Genomic DNA, 11,376 nt, shown 5'->3' on the forward strand with positions numbered 1-11,376 from the left:
GTTCACTCTGGACACGTGGAGGTGTTCACTATAGACGCGTGGAGGTGTTCACTATAGACACGTGGAGGTGTTCACTATAGACACGTGGCGGTGTTCACTATAGACACGTGGAGGTGTTCACTATAGACACGTGGAGGTGTTCACTATAGACGCGTGGCGGTGTTCGCTATAGACGCGTGGCGGTGTTCACTATAGACACGTGGAGGTGTTCACTATAGACACGTGGAGGTGTTCACTATAGACGCGTGGCGGTGTTCGCTATAGACACGTGGAGGTGTTCACTATAGACACGTGGAGGTGTTCACTATAGACACGTGGAGGTGTTCGCTATAGACACGTGGCGGTGTTCACTATAGACACGTGGAGGTGTTCGCTATAGACACGTGGAGGTGTTCGCTATAGACACGTGGAGGTGTTCACTATAGACACGTGGAGGTGTTCGCTATAGACGCGTGGAGGTGTTCGCTATAGACGCGTGGAGGTGTTCACTATAGACACGTGGAGGTGTTCGCTATAGACACGTGGAGGTGTTCGCTATAGACACGTGGAGGTGTTCACTATAGACACGTGGCGGTGTTCACTATAGACACGTGGAGGGGAAACCCGGGGATCGGGAAGGAAATCCACGCGACCACGGGGAGAGAGAGAGAGACACGTAAACTACAAATATACAGCAGGCGTCAGGGTCGGGATCGAACCCACGACTTCCTGTATGCCAGGACAGGTAGTTAACATCTCACCACAGAGAGACACGCAGCCTCGGCGGTGTTGGTTGATCCTCAATGAATTACTTGGTGGAGTGAGGAAGCATTAATACTGAGCAGGTGAAGGTGGCCAGGCGTGGGTCTGGATACACCACCACCTGTGAACCATGCTGCCAGTGTGTGAGAGTGGTGGAGCCAGTGGGGGTGGGGTGGCACGTGCCCCCCCAACGATCCGATAGAAATCCGTAATTTCGATAGGATCATTGGGGTTTATTAGTAACTAGCTTCACTACCCGGCTTTGCCCGGGACTTGGATTCTTGTCTTGGATTAATTTAATATTCCCTCATAATTCAATGAAAAACCCTGAAAAAATTGATGCTTGCAAGAAGGAAGCCGAAACACTTCAATTTACCTAAATCGGATGTTTTCACTCAAGGAAATTCAACCTGAACCCACTGCTACGTCAGGTCGATTTTTGCCACTCGGGAAGGGAATGACGCGGCGCTCGCTTAGACATTCCAGACAGCATAAGCTGTGAAAATTTCATGACGCCAGAGCTCAGCGTTGGAGAGTTTTTGCTGCTGCACACAAACAAACACGTGTAAGTTCTGCTTTATATTTAAGATGGCAGTTGTACCCGTTCTTCACACGGATTAGGATTGAAACTCCGAGAAGCCAATGACTTAATCGGCCAGGAGCGAAGCGCCACCTAAAATCTCCCGGCACGCTGTGAACAGCTGTAGAAGTACGGCGCGCAAAGAGCCATGTGGTAGGGGGGTAAGCATTGCAGAGCGCTTAGCTCAGGTGTGATGCGGGTTGACGCCACATACGTCATGGTCATTTCCCCCCCCCCCCCCCCCCAAAATACAAAAGTTTATTTTTCTTTCCTGAAGGCATCAACACGTTCAGCGAGCGCGATGACGATCGCACGCGTCGAATGAAAAGCAAGGGACAAGTCCTTTCTCACTAACAACTCCTTTCTCACTAACAACTCCTTACTTACTAACAACTCCTGTAATTTTTCATTGCTGGAGGGGTTTCCCCCCCCTACCTGAAAATCCTGGCTCCACCTCTGAGTGTGTGACAGTGTCAAGTTTGTATTTGCAGTAAAGTCTATTAACTCTATTGAGCACAGAGGTTATATCAAAACGGTAGTTTATTTTAGTTTTCCTCTGGAACTCTTTGTAAGAATGGAGTCAGGAAGTGATCACAGCACACACGTGCAGCAGCTGAAGTCAGAACTGCTCATCCCAGCAATTAAGGACATCTGTGCCTGGCTTCACACCTCTAAGTTGCGATTGAACATTAATTTATGCATTTGTGCATGACACAAATAGTATTATTTTAAACACCCTTTGCTATGTCAGCTGAATTTAGCTTTCATAAACATTTATTTTGAAGCAAAACAGCTGAAATTGTGTGCTCTGAGTTTTGGGTTAACGTTCATTTTGAAGATACGAGGGCTTCCAGGCACGTTTCTAACCACTTGACCTCTCATTGTGTGCCATAACAGCCCGTGTGATGAATTTGGAACACTTTTTCACTATATCATGAATATATGAATAAGTATAGATGTGTAAGTCATGTGTGACTGTATATGCATTCCTCTGTGCATCGATACTGACGTGTAGATGGTGTGGATATTCTCTTTTTTCTGTCTGCAGTTGTCGCTTCCTCTGCAGAATTTGTCTCATGGAGCAAAGGCACTCGGCGCAGCTCGGTGCAAAAAGGCATCAATGCGACCGGTGTGCATACAGCACGGATTGTCCTGCACATTTGACACAGCACCAGAGAACTCACACGGGAGAGAAACCCTTCAAGTGCAGTGTGTGTGGGAAGGCGTTTGCACAGTTATCTACTCTTGTAACACACAAGAGAACACACACGGGAGAGAAACCCTTCAAGTGCAGTGTATGTGGGAAGGCGTTTGCACGTTCATCTACTCTTGTAATACACCAGAAAACACACACGGGAGAGAAACCCTTCAAGTGCAGTGTGTGTGGGAAGGTGTTTGCACGTTCATCTGCTCTTGTAGCACACCAGAGAACACACACGGGAGAGAAACCCTTCAAGTGCAGTGTGTGTGGGAAGGCGTTTTCAGATTCATCTTCTCTTGTAACACACAAGAGAACACACACGGGAGAGAAACCCTTCAAGTGCAGTGTATGTGGGAAGACGTTTGCACTTTCAGCTCATCTTGTAGCACACCAGAGAACACACACGGGAGAGAAACCCTTCAAGTGCAGTGTGTGTGGGAAGGCGTTTTCAGATTCATCTGCTCTTGTAAGACACAAGAGAACACACACGGGAGAGAAACCCTTCAAGTGCAGTGTGTGTGGGAAGGCGTTTGCACGTTCAGCTCATCTTGTAACACACAAGAGAACACACACGGGAGAGAAACCCTTCAAGCGCAGTGTGTGTGAGAAGGCGTTTACACTTTCACGAAATCTTCAAAGACACCAGAGAACACACAAGCATCAGAAGATCCACAAGGAGTGGAGTCTGAAATCAGCTTGTGAATATCAAAGTGCCTCAATGAGCCCATCCCTCATCAAACAAGAACCGGAAGAAAATCTCAGCTTGGACACTTTTAAAGAAATCGAGGTGAAATATGAAGAGGTGAAGGTGAAATGTGAAGACGTGATGGTGAAGAGCCAAGAAGTGAAGGTAAAATGTGAAGATGACGATTCAACTCCCAAATCGGACCTTCACATCGATGGAGACAACGTGAAGCAGGAGGAGAATTCTGACTGTGAGGCAGAGCGAGGCGACTCCCAGCAGTTTGTGGAAGTGGAGGTGTGGGTGGACTTCCTCCGAGACAATACAAAGTCAAATGGAGACCCGGGAGATGCGTAAGCCTTAGACCAGTGGTTCTTAACCTGGGGTTCGATCGAACCCCTGGGGTTCGGTGAGTCAGTCTCAGGGGTTCGGCGGAGGTTAAGACACACACCTGACTCATGTGTGCGCGCACGTGCGTGTGTGTGCACGCACGTGCACACACGCGCACGCACACGCACACACGTGCACGCACGTGCACGCGCACGCACGCGCACGCACGCACGTGCACACACGTGCACGCACGTGCACACACGTGCACACAGAAGTGCACGTGTGTGCACACACGTGCACGTACTGGCAGTCTATAATGTCGACTGTAGCCTGGTTATTAAGCTGGGTGAGTGTACTGGCAGTCTATAATGTCGACTGTAGCCTGGTTATTAAGCTGGGTGAGTGTACTGGCAGTCTATAATGTAGACTGTAGCCTGGTTATTAAGCTGGGTGAGTGTACTGGCAGTCTATAATGTAGACTGTAGCCTGGTTATTAAGCTGGGTGAGTGTACTGGCAGTCTATAATGTCGACTGTAGCCTGGTTATTAAGCTGGGTGAGTGTACTGGCAGTCTATAATGTAGACTGTAGCCTGGTTATTAAGCTGGGTGAGTGTACTGGCAGTCTATAATGTAGACTGTAGCCTGGTTATTAAGCTGGGTGAGTGTACTGGCAGTCTATAATGTAGACTATAATTTGCTTCATCAAGTGAGGCGTGATTTATTATAATTTTATTATTTTATTTCTATTTTTACTTTTATTAATTTAAATTTCATTTTTTACCTACGTGGTGACTTTACCGAAAAAACCTAAGAGTACGTGAGTTGGTGTGTTGACCGACTCTCTGTGTTGCATTACATGAAGTGTCTCTCTCTCTCTCTGTGCAGTCACCAAACCTCCAAGTCTCTCATTGACACAAGGCCGTCATTATAACATAAGTATAATATTATGTTATAATATATAATGTTATAATAAGTATAATATGTTATAATTATAATGTTATAATATGTTATGATAAGTATAAAAATCAAATATGCCTTCCCAATATGTTTCTGTAAAAATATTTGTAAATAAAAATTGCGATGCTCTGTTAATAAAGACAACAATTTGCTAAACCTTGGCCACGAAATCTGGACTTGTCTTCATATCACAATGCATAGATTCCTGTTTATAGGATTGCGTTGTACTTTATGAATCCCTAATCTCTGCCATTACATACTATGAAACAAGAAAAGGTTAAAAAGAAAAAACAGAGCAATGTATTACAATACACTATTAGACATTATTGTATCAAATAAAACAAAGTCCATCCCATGTGCTAGTGAACTTTTTTAAATATTTTAGGGAGGAAATGGCAGGAAAATAGTTTTCAAATTTATATATTTTTCTGGGGGGGGGACCCCAGACCCGTGGAATATTTGGTCCCCCCCAATGTTGACTCCATGGCTACGGCCTTGCATTGACGTGCTAGTTTCTCTACCCCCCCCCCTCTCTCTATTTAAGGCCTCAACACAGAGGCGTTGTTTCTCTGTGTGCCTATGTGTGTCTCTCTCTGTGTGTCTCTGTGTCATCTCTCTCTGTGTGTCTATGTGTGTCTCTCTCTCTCTGTGTGTCTCTGTGTCATCTCTCTCTGTGTCTGTGTGTCTCTCTCTGTGTGTCTCTCTGTCATCTCTCTCTGTGTGTCTATGTGTGTGTCTCTCTCTGTGTGTTTTTGTGTCATCTCTCTCTCTCTGCTTAAGTTTTAATTTCCCTTCACCTGGCTCGCTACTTTGTAACTTTGTTTTGTTTTAAATATTCACAGTTTTTTTTCATTTTTTACCAGGCCACACCCGCTTGAGCTGCTGTACTGCTCTTGTTTCAAAGTGAACACCGCGTGGCGGTGTTCACTCAAGACACGTGGCAGAGTTCACTCTGGACGTGTGGCGGTGTTCACTCTAGACGCGTGGCGGTGTTCACTCTAGACGTGTGGCGGTGTTCACTCTAGACGCGTGGCGGTATTCACTCTAGACGCGTGGCGGTATTCACTCTAGACGCGTGGCGGTATTCACTCTCTACATGTGGAGGGGTAACCCGAGGATCGGGAAGGAAATCCACGTGACCACGGGGAGAGAGAGAGAGACACGAAAACTACAAATATACAGCAGGCGTCAGGGTCAGGATGGAACCCACGACTTCCTGTATGCCAGGACAGGTAGTTAACATCTCACCACAGAGAGACACGCAGCCTCGGCTGTGTTGGTTGATCCTCAATGAATTACTTGGTGGAGTGAGGAAGCATTAATACTGAGCAGGTTAAAGGTGGCCAGGCGTGGGTCTGGACACACCACCACCTGTGAACCGTGCCAGTGTGTGACAGTGGTGGAGCCAGTGGGGGTGGGGTGGCACTTGCCCCCCCAACGATCCGATAGAAATCCGTAATTTCGATAGGATCATTGGGGTTTATTAGTAACTAGCTTCACTACCCGGCTTTGCCCGGGACTTGGATTCTTGTCTTGGATTAATTTAATATTCCCTCATAATTCACTGAAAAACCCTGAAAAAATTGATGCTTGCAAGAAAGAAGCCGAAACACTTCAATTTACCTAAATCGGATGTTTTCACTCAAGGAAATTCAACCTGAACCCACTGCTATGTCAGGTCGATTTTTGCCACTCGGGAAGGGAATGACGCGGCGTTCGCTTAGACATTTCAGACAGCATAAGCTGTGAAAATTTCATGACGCCAGAGCTCAGCGTTGGAGAGTTTTTGCTGCTGCACACAAACAAACACGTGTAAGTTCTGCTTTATATTTAAGATGGCAGTTGTACCCGTTCTTCACACGGATTAGGATTGAAACTCCGAGAAGCCATTGACTTCATCGGCCAGGAGCGAAGCGCCACCTAAAATCTCCCGGCACGCTGTGAACAGCTGTAGAAGTACGGCGCGCGAAGAGCCATGTGGTAGGGGGGTAAGCATTGCAGAGCGCTTAGCTCAGGTGTGATGCGGGTTGATGCCACATACGTCATGGTCATTTCCCCCCCCCCCCCCCCCCAAATACAAAAGTCTATTTTTCTTTCCTGAAGGCATCAACACGTTCAGCGAGCGCGATGACGATCACACGCGTCGAATGAAAAGCAAGGGACAAGTCCTTTCTTACTAACAACTCCTTTCTCACTAACAACTCCTTACTTACTAACAACTCCTGTAATTTTTCATTGCTGGAGGGGTTTCCTCCCCCTACCTGAAAATCCTGGCTCCACCTCTGAGTGTGTGACAGTGTCAAGTTTGTATTTGCAGTAAAGTCTATTAACTCTATTGAGCCCAGAGGTTATATCAAAACGGTAGTTTATTTTAGTTTTCCTCTGGAACTCTTTGTAAGAATGGAGTCAGGAAGTGATCACAGCAAACACGTGCAGCAGCTTAAGTCGGAACTGCTCATCCGAGCAATCAAGGACATCTGTGCCTGGCTTCACACCTCTAAATTGCGATTGAACATTAATTTATGCATTTGTGCATAACACAAATAGTATTATTTTCAACACCCATTGTTATGTCAGCTGAATTTAGCTTTCATAAACATTTATTTAGAAGCCAGACAGCTGAAATTGTGTGCTGAGTTTTGGATTAACGTTCATTTTGAAGATACGAGGGCTTCCAGGCACGGTTATAACCATTTGCCCTCTCATTGTGTGCCATAACAGCCCATGTGATGAATTTGGGACACTTTTTTACTATATCATAAATATATGAATAACTATAGACGTGTAAGTCACGTGTGACTGTGTATATATGTGTAGTAACGCTTACGACTCGTTGACACCGGAGTTGGAGGCACACTTGTTTATTTGAACACCAACTTTGTGACATACACAATTGAGGGGGTATCGGCCCCCTCACCCGTCTATCTGAGGACACACCTCTAGGCTAACCCTAGCCTGCCTCTGAGTCCTCCACTAATGGGCTAGGGGAGGCTATCTTGGCCCGACACTGGTCAGTCGGGCCCGGTACCCAGAGTCCAGACCAGCACTGGCTCTGGCTCTGGTACGGACGTCGCAGAGGGCACCTGCTTGTGCACACATGTAGCCCCGCCTACTGTGTTTGTTTACCATAGGCTGCCATGCATAACGGGCTCTCTCTCTAACACCCCTACATATGCATTCCTCTGTGCCTCGATACTGACGTGTAGATGGTGTGGATATTCTTTGTTTCTGTCTGCAGCTGTCGCTGCCTCTGCAGAATTGGTCTCATGGAGCAAAGGCACTCGGCGCAGCTCGGTGCAAAAAGGCATCAATGCGACCAGTGTGCATACAGCACGGATCGTCCTGAACATTTGACACGGCACCAGAGAACTCACACAGGAGAGAAACCCTTCAAGTGCAGTGTGTGTGGGAGGGCGTTTGCACAGTCATATGATCTTGTAACACAACAGAGAACTCACACAGGAGAGAAACCCTTCAAGTGCAGTGTGTGTGGGAGGGCGTTTGCACAGTCATATGATCTTGTAACACACCAGAGAACACACAAGGGAGAGAAACCCTTCAAGTGCAGTGTGCGTGGGAAGGCGTTTGCACAGTCATCTGCTCTTGTAGCACACCAGAGAACACACACGGGAGAGAAACCCTTCAAGTGCAGTGTGTGTGGGAAGGCGTTTGCACAGTCATCTGCTCTTGTGACACACAAGAGAACACACACGGGAGAGAAACCCTTCAAGTGCAGTGTGTGTGGGAAGGCGTTTTCAGATTCATCTACTCTTGTAAAACACAAGAGAACACACACGGGAGAGAAACCCTTCAAGTGCAGTGTGTGTGGGAAGGCATTTTCACAGTCATCTGCTCTTGTAGCACACCAGAGAACACACACGGGAGAAAAACCCTTCGAGTGCAGTGTGTGTGGGAAGGCGTTTGCATGGTCACCACATCTTCAAAGACACCAGAGAACACACAAGCATCAGAAGATCCACCAGGAGTGGAGTGTGAAATCAGCTTGTGAAAGTCAAAGTGCTGCAATGAGCCCATCGCTCATCAAACAAGAACCGGAAGAAAATCCCAGCTTGGACACTTTTAAAGGTAACGAGGTGAAATATGAAGAGGTGAATGTGAAATGTGAAGACGTGATGGTGAAGAGCAAAGAAGTGAAGGTAAAATGTGAAGATGAAGATTCAACTCCCAAATGGGACCTTCGCATCGATGGAGGCAACGTGAAGCAGGAGGAGAATTCTGTCTGTGAGGCAGAGCGAGGCGACTCCCAGCAGTTTGTGGAAGTGGAGGTGTGGGTGGACTTCCTCCGAGACAATACAAAGTCAAATGGAGACCCGGGAGATGCGTAAGCCTTTGACCAGTGGTTCTTAACCTGGGTTCGATCGAACCCCAGGGGTTCGGTGAGTCAGTCTCAGGGGTTCGGCGGAGGTTAAGACACACACCTGACTCATGATTGTGCACCAGTAAAACATGTACCTATGTTTTGAATTTGAAAAAATAATTTTATTTTTCCAATTAAGAAGGGTTCTGTGAATGCGCATATGAAACTGGTGGGGTTCAGTACCTCCAACAAGGTTAAGAACCACTGCCTTAGACGATGCCGCTCCAATAGATGCACCTTTGTCACAGGCCTTTAATGACAAGAATGTGAAGTTGAACACTCAGTTCCTAGGTTCAACCTGCAGGGTAAGAGCGGCCAGTCTTTGTGGACCTGTGTGTTGGGTAGATCTCTAACCAGGAGCGAGAGCCAATAAGCTCCCAAGCATTCACTGTTATCAATTGCATTTATATTGTGCTTGCTTAATTGCCTCGGCAATTCGGAGTTTTCATCGTATCTCGTCTCAAACACTCCAAGAGCATCCCCAAGTAGTAGCTGCCCCTGTGTAGCACAAGGTGGTGGCCCTGCACCGGCTTGCATGTGGACAAGAGCCTGTCAGTAGGGGGCGATGGTTGATGTGGCATCTCAGTTGTGAAGTTTGTAGGTAATGTTTAGAATTTGCTAAATTTTTACCCAGATGCCAGCATGCAATGGCCGACTCGTTTTGAATGGTGCATTAGTATGTTGTACATACACTGTTAAGCAGACGGTGCGTATTTTTTTTCATTAGCTTCTTGTTAATAGGATGTAACCTAATGCAGTATATTTCAGTGCAGTAATTCAATTTTGTTAATATGCCTGTCACGAATTTAGAATGAATACTTGTCTGATGGTGTGCGTACATGTACCATTTTGTCTATAAGGGTCAAACATTGAATGAGTCATGTTAGGACACAGTGTGTGTTTTGCAAGTAACCTGTACAGATCACTCAGGTGAGACTCATTGTTCTTGTGATACAGGTCAAAGGGTACTTTTGTGTTTTCAGGAAGCATCTCCCTCTGGAGCAACTCAATGTCTTTGAAATAGGGAGCACACTCGGATCATTCATCAATTACAAGGCAAACCACTCAAAAGTTACACGTAGTGTAGATACATTCTCTACAACTTGAATTATAATTTGGTATTACGTGTTGACACAAATTTCGTCTAACTAGGGCTAGAAATGCTCCTTACTGATTAACGTCTGGATGTTTGAAGCTATCGGTTGAAGCAAGCCCGGCTGCTCTTGAGACGCTGTGCACCAATAAGGGTCCCCAGGTGGCTTGCACTGAATCAATGACGCGCTCCCAGAAGTCTGTGCTAGTTATAGTTTGTGTAAAACATTCCTTTGTTTCGTGGAGAGATCGATAAATGAAAGATGTCGTGTCTGCTGATCTGCTTCATAGCAAGGAGGTAATTTTAAGAGCATATTTGAAATGCATTTTTGGTACAGATTTGTATTCGGTTACAAGGCAGAGCACATCTAGTAGATGCATTCTCCACAACAACACTCATTAGAACTTTGCATGACGTCTTATATGTTGGCGAACTAGGACAATAAATGGTCCTTGCCGATTAACGTCTGGATGTTCACAACCATGGGTTGAAGCAAGCCGGACTGCCTACAGCCCCCTCACAACCATTTACGGCCTTGGGCTAGGAAAGTCACGAAAAATGCACACGAACGATGCATTCACGCAAGCACCCGATGCTCCGTTTTGAAGTTTCAAAATGAAACAACTTTGAATTGTATTATGTTTTGCATTAGATAATTGTATTTCTTCTTTAAAAGCTTATATCATTTTACATCTGGAAGACTTAATTGAAAACGACATTTCGTGTGAATTTTCTCTCGTCGTTAAGTAGATTGCCTTGCCGCGGATTCTGTTTGATGCGGACTTTCACCTGGTTGAGAGAAGACCGCCGTCTGCAGATCGATTCCAACGTGATCGAACGTCTGTCCCTGCGCCTCCGTCGTTCATGCAGGGGGCGCGTAGGTTTGCAGTGCCCCCTGCATGAAAGCGATGGAAAGTGCAGCGTTCGTCACAGATAAATGAAGTCGTGTGCTTATATATTTATGTATAAATTGTACACCAAAACCGGTCCACAGTTGACTTGCACTGAATGCTGCAGTAGTTATATTTTGTGTAAAACATTCCTTTGTTTCGCGGAGAGACTGATAAATGAAAGACGTCTGCTGATCTTGTTCGTATCTGTGTACATTGATATCCCACATTGCTTACACTACACACCACACAGGGAAATAAATAGAAACTAGAACGACTTCCGGGGATGGGCAAAGATCGAGGAAACTTTCAATGGATCGAGTTCAGTGTGTTCGATTCAACATCTCTGTCCGTCTGTCTCTCTGTTTGCCTCTGTGTGTCTCTCTGCCTGTGTCTCTCTGCCTGTCTCTGTCTATGTCGTCTCTGTGTCTCTGTGTTCCTCTTGTCTGTGTCTGTCCGCCTGTCTTGTCTGTGTCTGTCTATCAGCGTCTGTCCAACCGCAGTCAACGACTGTCAGTAGCAGC

At 46.2% G+C, this 11,376-nt stretch overlaps 1 protein-coding gene across 2 annotated transcripts; it reads left to right on the plus strand.

Annotated features, from left to right (window-relative positions):
* The first annotated feature begins 2,112 nt into the window (after positions 1 to 2,112).
* Positions 2,113 to 10,967, plus strand: LOC144954505 (uncharacterized). 2 transcript variants are annotated; one of them, XM_078884979.1, is made up of 2 exons: positions 2,113 to 3,151; positions 7,840 to 10,967. In XM_078884979.1, the coding sequence occupies exons 1-2, from the start codon at positions 2,278 to 2,280 to the stop codon at positions 8,835 to 8,837; spliced, it is 1,872 nt and encodes a 623-aa protein (XP_078741105.1). In that variant the 5' UTR covers positions 2,113 to 2,277; the 3' UTR covers positions 8,838 to 10,967. The 2 variants fall into 2 exon arrangements, with proteins under 2 accessions (XP_078741105.1, XP_078741106.1); XM_078884980.1 differs by having other exon boundaries at positions 2,113 to 3,122; positions 7,796 to 10,967.
* The last annotated feature ends 409 nt before the right edge of the window (positions 10,968 to 11,376 follow it).

Source organism: Lampetra fluviatilis, unplaced genomic scaffold, assembly GCF_964198595.1.
Source record: "Lampetra fluviatilis unplaced genomic scaffold, kcLamFluv1.1 SCAFFOLD_1420, whole genome shotgun sequence".
Classification (NCBI taxonomy): Eukaryota; Metazoa; Chordata; class Hyperoartia; order Petromyzontiformes; family Petromyzontidae; genus Lampetra; species Lampetra fluviatilis.

Excerpts from the sequence above, each read along its gene's own strand:
- LOC144954505 (XM_078884980.1), top strand. The coding sequence starts at position 2,278 with ATGTGTAAGTCATGTGTGACTGTATATGCATTCCTCTGTGCATCGATA. Across the intron at positions 3,123-7,795 it reads AAACCCTTCAAGCGCAGTGT|GCATCAATGCGACCAGTGTG; the intron begins GTGTGAGAAGGC and ends CGGTGCAAAAAG.